This window comes from Cyclopterus lumpus, chromosome 9, assembly GCF_009769545.1.
Source record: "Cyclopterus lumpus isolate fCycLum1 chromosome 9, fCycLum1.pri, whole genome shotgun sequence".
Lineage (NCBI taxonomy): Eukaryota > Metazoa > Chordata > Actinopteri > Perciformes > Cyclopteridae > Cyclopterus > Cyclopterus lumpus.
In genome coordinates this window covers 20259568-20276452 of record NC_046974.1, presented here as the reverse complement: position 1 = coordinate 20276452, position 16885 = coordinate 20259568, and the positions used below count along the sequence as shown (strand labels likewise).

The 16885-nt window shown below is 41.8% G+C and overlaps 1 protein-coding gene across 2 annotated transcripts in view; it reads right to left on the bottom strand.

Moving 5' to 3' along the window:
* pde4d (phosphodiesterase 4D, cAMP-specific) overlaps positions 1-16885 on the bottom strand; it is a 145532-nt gene that overhangs the window by 111126 nt on the left and 17521 nt on the right. The window contains exon 1 of one of the 2 annotated variants that reach the window (XM_034542146.1): positions 11910-12205. The exons of the other annotated variant lie outside the window; for it this stretch is intronic. Within the exon in view, the coding sequence (XP_034398037.1) occupies positions 11910-12205 (296 nt within the window). Of the gene's footprint in view, positions 1-11909; positions 12206-16885 lie in introns of those variants that run through there. 2 annotated transcript variants of the gene reach the window in all.

Sequence of the window (16885 nt, the reverse complement as noted above, 5' to 3'; positions counted from 1 at the left end):
CTCTCTCTCTCTCGCTCTCTCTCCCTCATTCTCTCTCTCTCTCTCTCTCTCTCTCTCTCTCTCGCCATGGCTTCATCTTTAATTTCAACACTGCACATTAGTTAGTGCAATGCTGTCTTGACAGCGGTGCGTATGATGAATGGAGCAAGACAAGAGAAGACAAATGGGTTAAGATGGCGATGAGATTTCAGTCCATATGGTGCACCCTCTGTATGGGGGTGGCGTGGTGAGGCGGAAACCACAGCTGGCTATGAAGCTTTCCTACGAGCAAAGACAGGCAAGGCAATTAAGAATGGCAGTGCTATAAACCTCTTCTACAACCTCAAGCTAAAGCATGCTGTGGAGTACGAGTGTAGAATACTATCAGGGTAGACTTGTTGCTGTGGCATTTTCAAGTTATATCCCTAGTAGATTTAAGTTGTCGCCTTTGTTAATCGATGCCTTCATCGTCAGCATCCATAACCACAGAAAACTAGATATTGCATTCACAAGCATGGAACGGATGTGAGGACAGTGACCTTCACTTTGACCTTCAATCCAAACAGTTGGTTCTTTGGACGTGTTGGCCAAATTTGATAAAAAATTCCCCCAGGCGCTCCTGAGCTATTGCCTTTTCCGAAAATAGACCGGACTGACGGACAATACGAAAACATAAAGCCTCCGGCCAACTACTGTCATCTGAATAAATATTCTAACAATCTTGCTAATAATGTTTGACTTCAAAGCACATTAACTACACAAGAAAGTAGAAGAAATAGAGGTGTGTCTCAAATGTACAGCCTGCTTACCTTGATGCCGTCTGGGAAGTGTTACGGAAGTATCAGCTGCCGTACAACCAGACTTCAGAGCAGCTTCTTTCCTCAGGCTGCGAGACTCCTAAATATATCCTCCCCACTCTACATGCAACATAGTTTAGTTTTTGAGAATTTCTTATGTTGTAAAATGGGAATACAAACTGCATTGCGTTGTGCAACCTTGCTGTACGACTGGGCGACTGTGGGTCAGTGGTTAGCAGGTCCATCTTTCAATCAGGGGTCAATGTGTCCTTGAGCAAGACACTTAACCCTGAATTGCTCCCTGTAGCTGTTCTACGGTGTATGAATGTAACATGATTGTAAATCGCTTTGGATGAAAGCGTCAGGTAAAAACAAAATGTACAATGACAACAAAATGAACATTGTAATCTTGTAATTTATATTTCCAGCTTGTATTTGTTGGTTTACATTCCGAAACCCTGCAGCCTTTAAAATATGAATTGCTGTTACAGTCTTGAGTCATCCTGCGCTAAATGATGCAGATACAAACAGGCAGGTGGGGCATACCAGAGGGAAAGGATGGAAGTGGGGCACAGTCATTCTGTGCCCTGCAGATACATTGCACTTGTTATCACTGCTGCGTCTTGAAAAAACAGATTGAGTGTGACAGACTACTACATTCCTCTTGCCCCGCCCAACTGTGGGCATATTTAGCCATGTAAAAAAAATATGATGTAGATTCCAGTTGCCTTTAAAGTTGATAGAGATAATAAGTGCAGCAGAGTCAGGTGGTTTACATTAGTCCGCACTTGGCTCGGTAAGGAGAGGAATAGGACTCCTTCATCACTCGTAGCAAACCTTTAAATGGAGTATTTCTTTTTTAAGTGAGCACCCAGTTAAGAGTTTGATGAAAACTGCTTCAGACAAGAACTTCCCCATCTTCTCCTACTCTACCACGAATAATTGCCCTGAACTCTTCGCGCTGACTGTCCTCAAAGCATCCTCATGAGATCTGATCACTAATAAAATCAGTGCACCCCTCCAACTCATGTAGCTATGGCGACTATTTCCCAAATGAGCAAGGGGACCTTCTATGAAAGGAAAATGAGAGCAGATTATAATTCAACTCAAAAGGGACGGATGTATTTCATATCCATACTTAAATCAAATTTGATTCTCAACTTCAAGATTTGTTGTGCAAATGAACAGTGCCGGTCAAGGAAGCCATTGTCAACATTCTCTCTACTGGGGGCTCACAGGCGGCCCTGTTTTTCTTCCATATTTAACATTGTCGTTTGTCCCTTTTTGTAAAATAGACAGAGACTTGTCTCCTGTACATGTCTGAAAAGCGTGTCACAGGCTGTGAAATGTGAAAGCTACAATCCTTACCGTGTGTTTTGGAGACAACACTTTCTATGGGAGTAACATTGACATTTTGTTTGATGTTTATGGCCAATATATGTGTTTGGAGTCATATTCAAAAGGCATAGATCATACTGGTGATGGATGTCACTGTCATAGCCACATATTAAGTCATGGACAAGACAGACACTAAATAAAAAATGCATTGCAGTGGCAGAAACACAGCCAGACGGCCAGTCAGTCAGCTTGCCACAACTGGGCCAGGAGAGGCACTTTGCCTTATGACCCAGTTTAACCACCAGACGTATATAGTACAGACAGAGCAATGCAACAGCAAACTGGACGGAAGAGAGAATAAAGACTTTGCATTTTGGGGTCAACAGATCACCAACATAGCTGAACCCCTATGCTGCAGGGGGTGTTTATGTGTACTGTCCGTTATTGCCTGAACAGCACACATAAACACACCTGCCTGTGTGACAAAGGGGGCTTGGAACTGTGAAAAAAAACACCAATGCCAAATGAAAAGCACTTTGCATTTTGCATGCCTTCAACTGGTTAATAATACTCCATACTACACTATAGGCGTAGAAGGTGGAGTGGTTTTAGAGGTTTCTATGAGAAGTTTGATACAAGTCTACAGCAACTGTATGCTTGATCAGTTTAATGATTTTAGCATATGCTTACATCCAGTCGTTATATCATTGCATGTATATTTTATGTGGTAATACATGACTATACGCACTCGCTCAAACACAAACATAAGCAGGCTAATATATCAGTGGTTGTGAAAATGGGCAGTGTCATGGCATAGGGTGGGGTTGGACATGAAAATCCTTTCTTTTTTTAGAAGAACTCAGCTATTGAAAAGTGTATTTGGAAGAATTCTGCCTCTGTAAATAGAGTCTACATTTACAAAAACAATTGGAAATTACTGTAAATCACATGATCTTACCTTTACCCACGATAACTAGGAGGTGGTAAACCAAACCAAGCTGGATAATGTGCAATAGAACAGTCTGATAATGGTGCAACTACAAAGATTGCGACACAATCTAAAGAGTTCTAATAATGACGCTGTAATAGGAGCCGTGAAGACCAGCCTCTCCATTCTCCCCCATGGGTCCGCTACAAAATCCATTTCCCTTTAATAAGCAAATGGTCCTGGGCCGATTTATTAGCCGATCCCCAAATCCTCATAGCGAGACAAACTCAAATCAACTTGAGAGTCACAGTCTTAAACCGATACTAAAACAAAAAACTTCTCGATTTCAAAGACTGTAGGACCCTGTAGGCTTGTGTGTTGGCAGTTAAAGATAGATGCATTCTTCATATAGAGTTTGCCAGTGTCATTCTGAATTCATGTCAGTAGCAGTTGATTATGGCAGAAGAAGAGGGATCACAATGTCCATAGAAACTCCAAAAGCAATTCCTGCAGCTCAATCCACTTTTCTGCACTGAGTTTTGACTAAATATGCTGCAGGCTATGTTGTTTACAGTTGTTCGCATCTACGTTTGGTTGTGTTTCTCATGAGCCCCAGCAGATCCCCATGCAAGCTACAAATGGAAGAAGTATATTATATTAACATATTTGAAAAGTTAGGAGTATTTTTTTTAAATTTATTAAAGAACTTGGTCCAAAATTAGCATTCCATTCTATTTTCAACAACCATGCACACTCACACCTACGGGCAATTTAGAGTCTAATTGACCTAAGCTGCATGTCTTTGGACTGTGGGAGGAAGCCAGAGCACCCAGAGGGAACCCACCCTGCCACGGGGAGAACATGCAAACTCCACACAGAAGGACTGCCCAGACCGGGAACCGAACCCAGGCCCCTCTTGCTGTGAGGCGACAGTGCTAGCCACTACACCACCGTGCAAAATTAGCATGTTCTATTTAACTACCCTGGGATATTCCAGCAAGCAACATTCTTGGCAATTAGCGTGTTATTTTTTTATGATAACATAATTGTGTATCATGATATCTCGCTGTAGGATTTCATCAGAACACGACTCCATTGAAAGACAATAAATTATCATATGGAATTGTCACCCAGACCGAGACATATTCTTTGCAAAACAATGACCGTAGAAATAAACAGACTGCTGTCAAGCTTTTCAAGCCCATACAGGATCTGAAAAGGAAATAATTGACTTTGGGAGAAAACAACTTTTCTTTTGTGAAATAAAAAGATGAATTGTAAGGTCTGCTGATTTCTTTATGACAGAAAATATTATTCTAAGTTGATCTAGATCATAAGAAGCATGTTGTACAGTAAATCTACAACAACACGGATGAACCATGAATGATAAATGCATGTCTTCAGTCGGGCTAAAACACAAATGGAATGCATGATGCCGATTACAGATGGACTTCACTTAAATACAAGTTGTATTTCATTTACTGTTATGATTATCATAAGACTGAAGCTGTGTTAGTGATTCACCCATAAGTGCCAACAAATGTAAAACATGTATGGAGACATCTAATGAAATAAAAACAAAACCACATGCGCAACCACTATCTGTGTCTGTGATCATGGTCGCACATGGTTTTTCAATGTGACTTTTGACAACCAGTCATGCCAGGACGCATTAACGGTCAAGTCTGTACGCCCCGAGATCTTGTTTGCATTGGGATCCGATCAGCATCCCTTTGGGGATTTGGGGATCTGGCGGGGAACCTTTGCTGTCATTCCCCATATCTCTCCCCTCAATTCCTGTAATTGCTCTACGGTCAGAATCTCAAATAAAAGCCATTCAAACATCTCAAAAATATACTTACGGTCCAACATTACCAACATCACTGTAATTGTGGCTTAGTCCTCTATACCATGCCAATTGTTTGACTATCTCTCCTTCATTTCCGCTCTCTAACATTTGATGTAACGCTGGAAATATTCTACTGGCAAATCATTCAGGACCAAGATGCTGAGAAAAAAAAGCACTTGACAAGAAGAAGAAAGCGAGAGGAAAAGACAAAAGGGAGGATGTAAGAAAAAGATGAAAACTGGGGAGTAAATGTCTCAGTACGTGCACAAACCAATGTGGTTATTTGTGTGCTCATGTTTGCGTCAGTGAATCTGTCAATGGAAGAAAAAAAAAATGTATGTCTCAAGAGGACACACAGAAAATAGGCAAAGGGGGAAAAAAGCGAATGGAAATAATCGGAGAAACCAAGCACCATACGTGGGGTGTTGATGCCTAGTATGACGGACAGTTACCAATGACTGCAGCACAGTATGAAACCCTGATCACGTTTAGGAAGCCTTGTAACTTGCTGTCAGGTTGTTTATCGTTAGCCCATTTCCTCCAGCAGGCGATACCTAATAACTGCCGCCCTACTATATGATTTGAAATGTTGTCTACTTGATCAGCATGCCACATTACGTACACTGATACGCTTCCAAGACTCCACTAACACCCGCTTCACAGAAACTCGGTTGACTAGAAGGCAATGTATTTACAGTGTGTGTATCCTAGTGATATAATAAATACATATAATAGAATGTGTGTTCTGTGTAAAGTTGTAGTGTTTTACTCTTGTTTGATGTTATATGGTTATAATGAGCAGAAACACACACACACACACACACACACACACACACGCTCGCTGAGTGATGACATTTCACTGACCTATAGAAAGCTTTAAATCTGTGTTGAGAAAAGTCAGAGGCATCCACTCAATAGTTCAACATTTTCAGAAATATGTTTCTTCTCTTTCTTTCTGGGAAGAGTTTTGTGTGAGACAAATAAACCGGTAAGAAAATGGTGACCAGTCGGTGTATTGTTATTTATTTATTTCGGGAGCGAGGGTTGTTTGCGTTCGTTTCAACATGGATTTGTTGTTCACAATGTTGCTTGATCAGGGAAAAAGGTGGTGAGAACTGTGTCCTTTTAGATTTAAGAAACGTACCTCAACATCAATGCATATATAAATGTTTGTATATGAATATCAGGTCTTTGTTTCTATTCAGACCCATGTGTAAAGACACACCAAGCAGCAACAATCATTAACTACGGGCCTAATTTATGGCATATACAGTGTTTTACTTTTCAGTGGCACAAATATGTCATGGCTCCTCTGGAAGAAAGCATGGCGTCACAGCTACGCAACTTTGAATTAGTGGTGCTCTGCCATATGAAGACCATGTGCCTTTTAATGTGTAATAAGTGCTGACAAGTAATCCCTGTTTTCATAGTAGTCTGCACATCTTTGATACAGATATCCTGACAGAACACATACATTATTCATATGTCTGTAGGGTCTCTCTCAAAGCTATCAGCAGTCCCTGGACCAGACCAGTGGCTAGCCCAGCTAGTCTTTATCACCCTGTTGAGTGTAATTTGATCGGTACAGCACAGCCAGCCAAGAGCTCAGGGAATCACCCAGCATCAAGCAGTCAGTCTAGAGAGGCTTTGGCTCGTAGTCCTTTACAAGGCTCTCCTTCAAAAAGGGGTTTCATGCACTTTATTAGCCAAGCAGATGACCAGCGAGCAAAGGGAAGCAAGGGGAGAGCAGCTGAAAACCAATGCATGTTCCTGCTGGTACATAATTAGTTGAGCACAGCTCCTCTCTTTTGGGAAGCTGTAATGTTTTCCTAGAGCCAGTCACACTCACACACAGTGGTTCCTGCTGGACATTGTCCAGTTTTCATATTGGACAAATATGTTCTCCAAAGCAGAATCCCACGATACAGCAACAGTGTTCATACAACATCCAGTTGTGAACTTTGATTTCAATCAGTATTTGCTTTGGTAGAGGACAGCACTTCTACAAGATTGTATTCTTTTTCTCTCTGTGCAGTTTTGATTGAAAGTAGCTGGATTGTGTAATAAACAAAGAAAGAAGAAACGCTGTCTGGACACTCGCCATGTTCCATCTGTATTGAGACATGTCAAGGTCAGACTTCTTGAGTCTACTATCTTTTTAAATTCCATTTGTTTCTTCTTCTTCTTTTGAACATGTAAAAAAACTAAAACTAACCAAATATTTCATAGAATATAAGAAATAGAACAACACCCAGCGACCATAGAACAATTGTGCATTAACATAATTCAGTATTGCATGTCAAAAAAAGAAATAGGACAAAGTGAATACTTTTGCACCTCGGTGTTCAACATACGTACCCTGACCACATCGATCAAATAAAAAAAAATAGGTATTAAAAACAAATTCATCAGAAAAAAAACAGAACAGCCTACATAACCTTTGCCCTTTCTTACTATGTTAGTTTCTTTCTTTCATCATCTATCTCATATCCATTCAGTGTGTTATTTATTATGTGTATAATCTTCTACATGTTTTCATTTCCTCCTTACAGTTGTATCATAAATGAACTCTTTTGACTTTAATAAAATGATCATTTGTATGTAACCAAGTGATGAGTGACTTATTGTTCACGGAACACGCTGAGTACCTCTACTTTGAAACAACTTTTGTATACTGTTAGGTTAGACATATTTATTTTGCATGATGAATGAGGTGCGTTTTGAGGCCAACCAAATCTTCATATTCCAGGGCATTTAATTTGATAAAGAGTGGGTTTGTGTTTGATTTATATGCATTTCTGCCCACTTCCAAGTTATATGGGACTATGAAGGAACAGTACACGGTATATACAAACTTCTTATTATATCGCTATTAACTTTGAGATGGTGCTTGGTGTTATAGACAGAAATTAGGGAACCTGTCAACGGCATGAAAGTAAAAGAATGTCTCTTTCTGATTGAATTACAGAGGGTTGACAGAAAGACTAAAACAGTGACTTCAAATGTGATACAGTCGACTTGCTAATGGATTCTGAGTAGCTTTCAAGTGGCATGGATTTTGATTATGATGTGTTTTTGGTTGTACTCCATCCACTTACTGAACAAAACCATATTTCATCCATATGTATGACCAGCTTTTTTGAAAAGATTGTTTTCTGTGCTTATAGTAGAGGTAGGGAGAAATCAGATCTCTTCTTCACATAGTAAAACAGTATCTATTTTGTATATTATAAACAAAACTCTCTCAGTGATGATATTTACAGCACATCGATTAGCGTGATTGTTGTATAACATATCAGGAAGCTTCTGACAAGGATGAGGCCTGTAGCATTACCAGATTGACTAAAACTGACTTCCCGCCTTAATGTCCACACAACTGACTTCCTGATGCACACGCTCGTCTTTCCACGAGTAACTGACACAACTCGCCTGAAGAACAAACTCAATACACCTTCCACCTCTGCCTGAATGAACAGGTCAATAAGACCCAGACGAGGGGCATTCAGATGTAATCAACAGCTCTGCCTGCCATTCATGCTGTGACACAAAACACAGAAGAGTCAGAATTGATGCCTCGTGGCCCATTTTTTATTAGCCAAGCTATGTTTGACGATGAAGTTTGGTACCTTGTCCGCAATGTATTCATTAACATGTTCTGGACATGCCCGGGAGCCCATCCACAAAGTACAGTAGATGTGTATTGTGCCAGTGCTGTGGCAGCCTATGCAGTATGACTTGGAGTGTGGCCGTGACTGGGGTTATATATAGCCACGTACCAAATAGCAGTTCCTGCCTCGCTCGCTAAGGCCCTTGGGATCTAATGACATAGCCAGGGGGTTATGCTTCGTACTAGCTAAAAACCCCACTTTGGGAACTCTCAGTAGCCATTCACAGTGGGAGGAGGATTGGCTGGAGAAAAATCAACGACCGTTAAATACAACATCAGACAAGAGAGAGAGAGAAATCTGCTGCTGCCGAGGGAACAAACTGTCCAGATGGAGCACCTTCCATCCCTTTTCTTTGTTTTGACATTTCCTTTTCCGCCCACTGAATCACCAAATCTTGATTGTGAATTGACAGAGAGGAGAAATCATGAGCCTCCTCAGTGACATCTCCAGAGATAAAGATTCCCCCCCCCCCCCACAGCGAGCAGGGACAAATGCCATCTCCTCATCAAAGGATACTCCAGATTCTTCGTGAGGTCTCACAGAAGCCGTGAGCGGCGTCAAGGCTCAGCCTCCATTGTGACACATTTGCGTGATGCGTTTTTACCACGGGGACCTTGTGCAAACCAGACGCCTGGGCAGATACGCCGACATCCACGTCCTCTGAGACAGATCTGCGGTCTTTCTCTATCCGTAAGACTGAACTCAACTGTGTGTGTTGAGCAAGTAACTGGCTCTTCTTATTCATTTTCTACAAGCTGCCTTAGAAGTTGTTTGGGTTTTTTTTCTCTGTCTTTTACAATCAAGAAATACGCCTTGTTTATCTAGCTTGCAGCAACAACTTGATTGCTGAGTTTTTTTTTCATGTGAAGATAGGCAATCTGCCGCCGCCTTGATAATTGGAAGAAGTCCATCAAATGCATGGCTTGGATGTAAACACGCATGCATCACGCAACATTTGCATAGGCTGCTGAGTATCCGAGCAGCCGACTGTGTGCTGAAAATCTTTTGCGCCTCGAGAAGAAATTGTCCGTCTTCTTTGACAAGCAGCCCTATCTTATTTATGTATGCAAAGGCCAAACGGCCTTTTAAATCAATGCAATGAACGCCGAGAGGCGGACTCACTTGTGTTTGGGCGATACAATCAATAATGCAATATGCCAAGCAACGTTGTTTTTATGAAACAATCAATTAGGAATGTTACACAGTTGTGATTTCTTTGTACTAATGTTCTATTTTTAGGTTGTAGTGAAATGTAATTCACAAAGATTTGAGTCACTTTGAGAGAAATGTATGCAACCCTTTACTTGACACACTTTAACTGCAGCTGTGCTGCTTTTTACCCAACAGCTGATGTACTGATTGTCTTGCAATATGCTGTGCATCGTTTACAAACACCTGCATTGTTGTTGTGGACAGTGTGTGAGGATAGGACTGTCCACTTTGATTACTACCCCTAAGGTGTTTTCATCTACTGAAATTCAAAACCAGATGGAGGCACTTGCAATTCCAAGTTGCAGCTGACATTGAAATAAGAATGACAAAAACGCGTAGACCCTGAGGATTCACATAAAAAACATGACCAATCAAATGACCCTATTGTCCAACTGCAAATACTGGCGTGGTGGTCTGCGGCGTATAAGAGGCCAGATTTGATTTGAATAAGTGCTGGAGTGCAATGTGCCTCTTATGTAATTAGCCTCATGTGCAAAATTTGATTTGTTTGGGTTGATCTACATGTAATTACCCTCCTGAAGCAAATCTGAAATGTGCTTGAATGATCTCCAATGAAGGTGCATTACATGAATGTCTCCTGTTAAATTGCACTTTGTCAGGATAAAGTATAAGTGCAATGCAACGTTTTCACATCACACGGGTGTTTTAGTCCAGCACACCACTCGGCAATGTCACTTCCATCTGTGCTCTCATCCCTCCATCCCCCCCTCCCTGGCTTCTCCTCCATGTGACTGCTCTGCCACTGTGACAGGGACCATTCTGTGTGCCGGCCAGACAAGCCAGTGTGCTTTCTTTCCTACTGGACTTGCAGGCGTGTATCTCTCCATACTACACAAATACTATCCTTTTTTTCTTTTTTATTAGAGGAAGAAAGAACGAAAAAGGCGAGACAGTCACTTCAGTTCGGGAGCTGCGGTGACCTTCTCAGATTTAATTCCCCCCCCCCCCCCTTCCTTCCCAGAACAAGTGAGTAATTAGAGCAGAAACATTTCCCCACACTGACAGAGTGCAGAGCTGTCTGTCGGTCGGTCTGTCTGTCTGTCTGTATGCTGGCTTCAATAAAACTGCCATCATTTTACAGCATCTGCTCTGGTTAAATACATTGTGTGCAAGCTATGTCTGAAGAACCAGCACTCGTCATGCATGTCCTAAGATTGTCCCTGTTGTTGTGTGTGTAGTGATTCTGATTATTGGGAGTGTCATTTTATATTAGTGAAGATGGAGGCTAAAGCGTTACCTTTGTATCTCTCTTTTCCTCATAGAGACCAGAGAGTATATTTTCAAACATGAAAAGTAGACCCGGTCATCCTAAAGCTAAACGGTATTGAATATACTGAAGATCACAAAATACTACTTTAAAAAAGAGGAGGAGGGGGGGGGGGGGGGGGGGGGGGGGCTGCCAGCGTGTGTTGTGTTCGGGGCTATCCTCTGTGTCCTGCCTTTGGTCAACACCTACCTTTTCTTGTCCAGTCTCTGTTGTCATTCTTCACTAAGTAACCTTCCAGCTCTGCCTGCCTAGTGTGCCAGCTTTAGTCAATGTATTAAATATGAGCATTAACACAAACACCTTCGATAACGCGGTTTACTTATTCCTTTTAACTTTTCCCATTTATTTTCTAGAAAATTAACAATCATTTTCTGGCTTCAGACGTATCTTTCCGACCTAAATTTAACAGCCAACTGTCACCGCGTGTAAGCTCCGTTATTCAAAAAAAAAATATATATATATACATATATAAAATACATTAAACAGATAAACACACGTTATAGCATAACTTCAATGTGAAAAAAGGGTAATACACTGCAATGGTCTTATGATAATAATTATGCGACTATTCCATTCTCTTCGCTATCGAACGACCAACACATACTTTATCCATCGCGTCGGTACCACAGAAGTGTCCAGCAACGCTTTCGACGGTGCGATGAGTAAATACACCGAGGTCGTGCACATAGGCTGAGCCAGAATCGCATAACCTCCTCAAAGTTTGACTGAAAACGAGCCAAAACACTTCTCCGCTCTCGCGCGTCGGTCATGCACACAACGCCCATGTTCATCGAGGGGGATCCGAAAGCGACACAAGAGGAAGAAAAGCGCTTTTCCCTTTTGCCCTTACCGTCGAAGACCTTGAAACGACGACGGCCACGACATCCTGGATTTCTTCAGCCCGGGTCGGTGCCCCGTGTCCACGGCGTAAGTCCGGTCCATGTTACTCGGTTTGAGGTATCTCTCGGTGTCCGAAAAGCCTCTTTGTCTCACGCGGTCGTTCTTGCGCACTACCAGCGCGTGGTGGAGCGGAGAGAGCGCTGGCTGGTTCTGCCTCCACAGATGTTTGGGCGCCTTCGCATTCACGCCGGTTCCGCCGCCGGCGGCCAGAGACGCCGTGCCCACTGTCCGGGAGGCAGGGTCCATCCTCCCCAACGCGGTGGTTTGAAAATATTGTGCAAAATGAATAAACACTTTAGAGTCATTCAAATGGCATGACCCGGGGGTTTAGGTGATGGGAGGGACTTCACAGCACTGCGAGTCCAGGTGTATTTTCTTTTTAGAGATGGAAACAAAAAAATGATCACCGAATGCAAAATTATAGGCCTTACCCTGGAAGTAATCAAGACAACTTTATAGCCACTCTGGGTGCTTCACGTTTTTGGAGCTCACGTAATGAGTTTAAAACTCTATCCTCACTGCCCTGCAGAAACACATTGGACAGACCCAACCATGAACCCATTTACGCACCACGAAGTAGACCTACAGCGGGTTGGAACGAGGAAGTGTCCCACAGTGGAGCTCCGAGAGGGAACTCGACTCAATTAAATCGGGTCTCCAAATGCTCCCCGCTTCCTCCGTGCTCGCCCATTCCAGCAAATTGCTCGTGGTGCTGCGGCGGTGCGAGGAGAGTCCTCGCGGGCGGATGGAACTTCTGAGAACCCCCGCGGCTGCAGTTAACTTAACCCGCGGTGCGCGTAAAACCAACTAGACATAGCGCTGCGCTCCCCTTCCCAAGTCCCCTGCAACGAACAGGCGGCGACGGGATATAGGGAGCAGGATGATCCATAAAACATGAGCGACCCACCCAGAGCACCTCCCCTTAAATCCTCCAAGAGTGGAGAGCAGGAGAAGGGAGTGGACAGAGAGCCAGGTGGCCAAAAGCATATAACACTTACATTTCATAATCCAGTCTCCCAAATAGGTTTATCTCAGAAATATCTGTTTATGTAGAGCTGAAGACGAGGACTGAAGGAACAGCATGGCTTTAAACACTCTGCAGGTAAAATAAACTCAGCTGGACAGTAATTAAACGGAGGGCCTTCAAAGGACGTCTGTGTGCGCCTGTGATGTCTACGGGGTGCAGCATCCAGCCACCCTGTTAAACCTCTCCTCCCCTGTTGTTCATTATTTCCACAAAAAGGGGTCTTCCCTCGCAGCTCAGGCCCATTATCTGGAAGCTAACAGTGTACATGGGGATTATCAGCGGAAATGTAATCCCCCCTCAGAAATAAGGTGTCTTAAAAACAGAAGTGGCTGGCAAAGCCGTGCATGCACACATCAGCAGCTCATGTGTGGACTTTGTGTTGGCCCACCTCTACCTGCTGTGAAGTGAATCATACTTCTATGCATTTAGCTGTGAGCACTGTTAAACCCAAACTGACTCTTCTTCTGGAATCTAGCTATTAGCTGATAGAGCAGCACAACTGAACGGCACTGCACACTCAGAGTACTGACCTCAGACCTCATTTGTATTTTCTTTTTAATTTATTTTCCATTACTCTGACCCCAAGCGAGGTCTCGGAAAAATCATATCCCGTCATGCAGTGGGAGTCACCTTCACCAAACAATGTACCATATGGGACACTTTTGGTAATTTGTAACATCCAGGTGAAACCATGCTTATTGAAACATTTTGCTTATTTTATTTTCATGTTTGTTTTCTTTTCTACTTATGTTGAATTAGAGTGTTATTTTTGGGTTAGTGAGTTAATGACTGAGATAACTATTAGTGAAGTCGAAAATAAGTGATTCCACGTGATTGGTACTTATTTAACAGAGTAGCAGAACCTGACCAATTCACCTCCACAGCAAGTCGTTTCTTATTTACAGCACAATGTTATAACCTTTCTAGAATGTAATTAAAATGTGGACAGACCTAAAGAAAAAGTTCTCCTTATAGTGAAGATGTAAAATGTCTAGATGCAGCCTTGAGTTCCCTTACACATCGAAGAATGACCCACGACAGCTGTACAGATTATTCATCTAAAAAGAAGCACTTGTACCGGTATCTGCATTTAGGTGTCTGAATTACTATCAGGAGAGAAACAGTGGGATCTGTGCATCTGCATCTGTAACCTGCTCGCATTTGTTTCTAAAGTCCAAAGAAAGAAGAGAGAAAAACAGACTCTTGGGAGGACATTTTAGTGTTTGGGAATTCAATGCACGGATAGCTTGTTTTAATGTGGTATTGAGCCAATAGCCAATACTATTATTGATGCTGGTAAAAGTCTTTGTCAGCACATATCTATATCACTTTTTCACATATCAGTGACATAATAAACATCTGTTGGTTAGTGTTTCAATCGCCTCATTTGTTGATGTATTGGTTATGATTTGTGCCCATCTGTAAATCTTGTGATTGTAATTAAAACAACATTGATGTGCATGGAAACCGAACAAAACATAACGTTGTTTCATGTTCAATTTGTAGTCTTGGGACTTGCCTCTTACAGCACAGTCAATATATGCTGATGTATTTTGAGGCAATGAGGGCTACAGATTATGTCAAATCTCCACCCTTCCTATAAATTTAACAGAGGCGGTCATGCAAAGTGTTTGCAGCTTTGGAACTGTTTAATGGACAGACTCATTGTGTTATATTCCCATCATGAGAGCGGCGTCTAATGGAAAAATAGAGCACTACTTTGCCCCGATTGGTCGGTGCATTAATACTGAAGACGGTCTCATTAAGCCACATACAAAGTTAATGTCACTAAATTCAGTTGCAGTTCCATCCTTAATGTTTTACAACTGTATATTTTTTCTTCACCGCTGTGCTGAATTATAGATGAATCAGGCTTGAAGCAAAGTCAAGATGTATGGCCTTTGTCTCCCTGTCACCCATTTTCTCCCTACAGTCTATTTTACCCTTTAACTGCTCGTTGTATTATCAAAGCTGTAAGTATTATTTGCTGGATATGGTGTGAACATGATGGGACATGACTCGTGGTTTAAAAGGTAGGCTTTTCTGCAGTTAAAGGGCGGAATGACAATTAATCCAAACGGTGATATAATCAAAAAGGCGTTGCCATAATTGAAAATCGTTGATACATCTGAAGTAGAGGAGAAAGAGACAGGCCTGTCCTGCCTTTGTCTTCCTTCAAATAAGCGAGACTCTTTCACACTCAACCCTCATCCAGGTCAAGTAACGTGTTTTTTAAAGAGTGGTGAGCTGTACACACGTGGGAATAGTTTGCCCTTTTCTGAAGTTCATGTAAAGGTTTGCTGACACTCATTCAGAGAGGATGAGCTGCTTCTGCTGTACATCTGATGCCCGGCACTTTGCAGCATTATCACAATGACTGTCTTGACTACGTTTCTTCACTATGGTTTGCAGTTTCGGTTCACGATGGAGTAGACAACGCTATGAGCAATTTAGATGTGTGACGCACCCAACTACAGACAGAAATGTTCAAATGAAGACGAAAACATACTGGATTTCTTGGAGTCGACACGTTTTTGGACACTATGGCACTTGTTTTGAAAAGACAGGAGTGGAAACTATTTCAGCACTGTTTTGCAACACAGTCGCAATGAAAAATCGCTCCACCTGGCAGAAAATGTAATCTAGAGCTAAGTGACACCAGCTTTTCTTGTTTCCCTCTAAAAGAAGTCCACAAGTCAATAACACTTTATTCTACTTTGACGTCTCCCCCACAACACCAAATTCTCTAATCAAAGCTCTTTTAACAAGCTGTGGCCTTACGAGATAAGTCTATCGAGGCATGCCATCGCAATCAAAGACCCAATCAGAGGAGCGCCACTTTCCCTTTGATTGACAAGAGAACCGCCATCTGTACAATACTAACTCAGGACAATGGGCATTGACCACTGACTTTTTATTCTATATGTCTGGGTACATTTCAGGACCGTTCACTAAGTTAATCTTAGATACATCAAGCTGTTTGCTGAGTTTGTTTCCGTACCCCATCAGAGAATCGAGCCGGTTGGTTGGAGCCTTGGCGTCTGTCTCTGCCAAACCTCATTTCATTCTCGGGATAGAGTGCGATTCGTTTTGCACTTCTTGAATGGCCACGTTTTCCAAGCGTAAGAAAAGAGTGCACACTAAATGGGATGCGGGCCATTTGCACATATATTTGTTTGTCTTCTCTTTTTTGTAAAAGTAGTCGCCATAACCTCTAAAACTGAGACTTTGAAGGTTTACAGCCTTCGCGATATGCTTCACAAGATGTCCCACAAAAGCTTGGATAATTACAGTTTGAAATGTATAAATAAATGAGATGCATAAGGCTATTGTGTTGCTGTACAACACAGTAGATTAATCAAAATCACTGTGCTAAATGAGAAAATATGTTGCAACGGTGTTTCAAAAACAAAAATCTCCAGAGATGCTTTTATTTTGTTCAAATGGTGAATAACATTCCCTGTTTTGAGATCAGTAAGTGCCAGTGGTGAAAAACATGAATCTATTGAGCCTAGTTATTTGATGAGTCACACTAATTTAAATACCAGTGGTTTTTGCATTATTAGTACACTACACATCAAGCATACTTTGCATTGCTGCCAACCATTTTTCAAATCATATGTAATTGATTTCCTACCTTTCAGGCATCCATTTGTTTCTGGTAATTTCAATACGGTATGAAGCTCAATTAGCAGAGGCTTGGACGTGGTGTGGAACAGTAATCCATCACCATGACATTCTGTCCCAGTAGGCATTTTCAGTTCTCCTTTAAGTTTCATCACAGTCATACTTTAACTATGGCTTAGATCTAATTAATATTCAGATGGCCTGTTGACAACTAAATTCCTAAGTTCTTGATTTGTCTTTAATATAACTAAAATATAATATAACTAAAATGG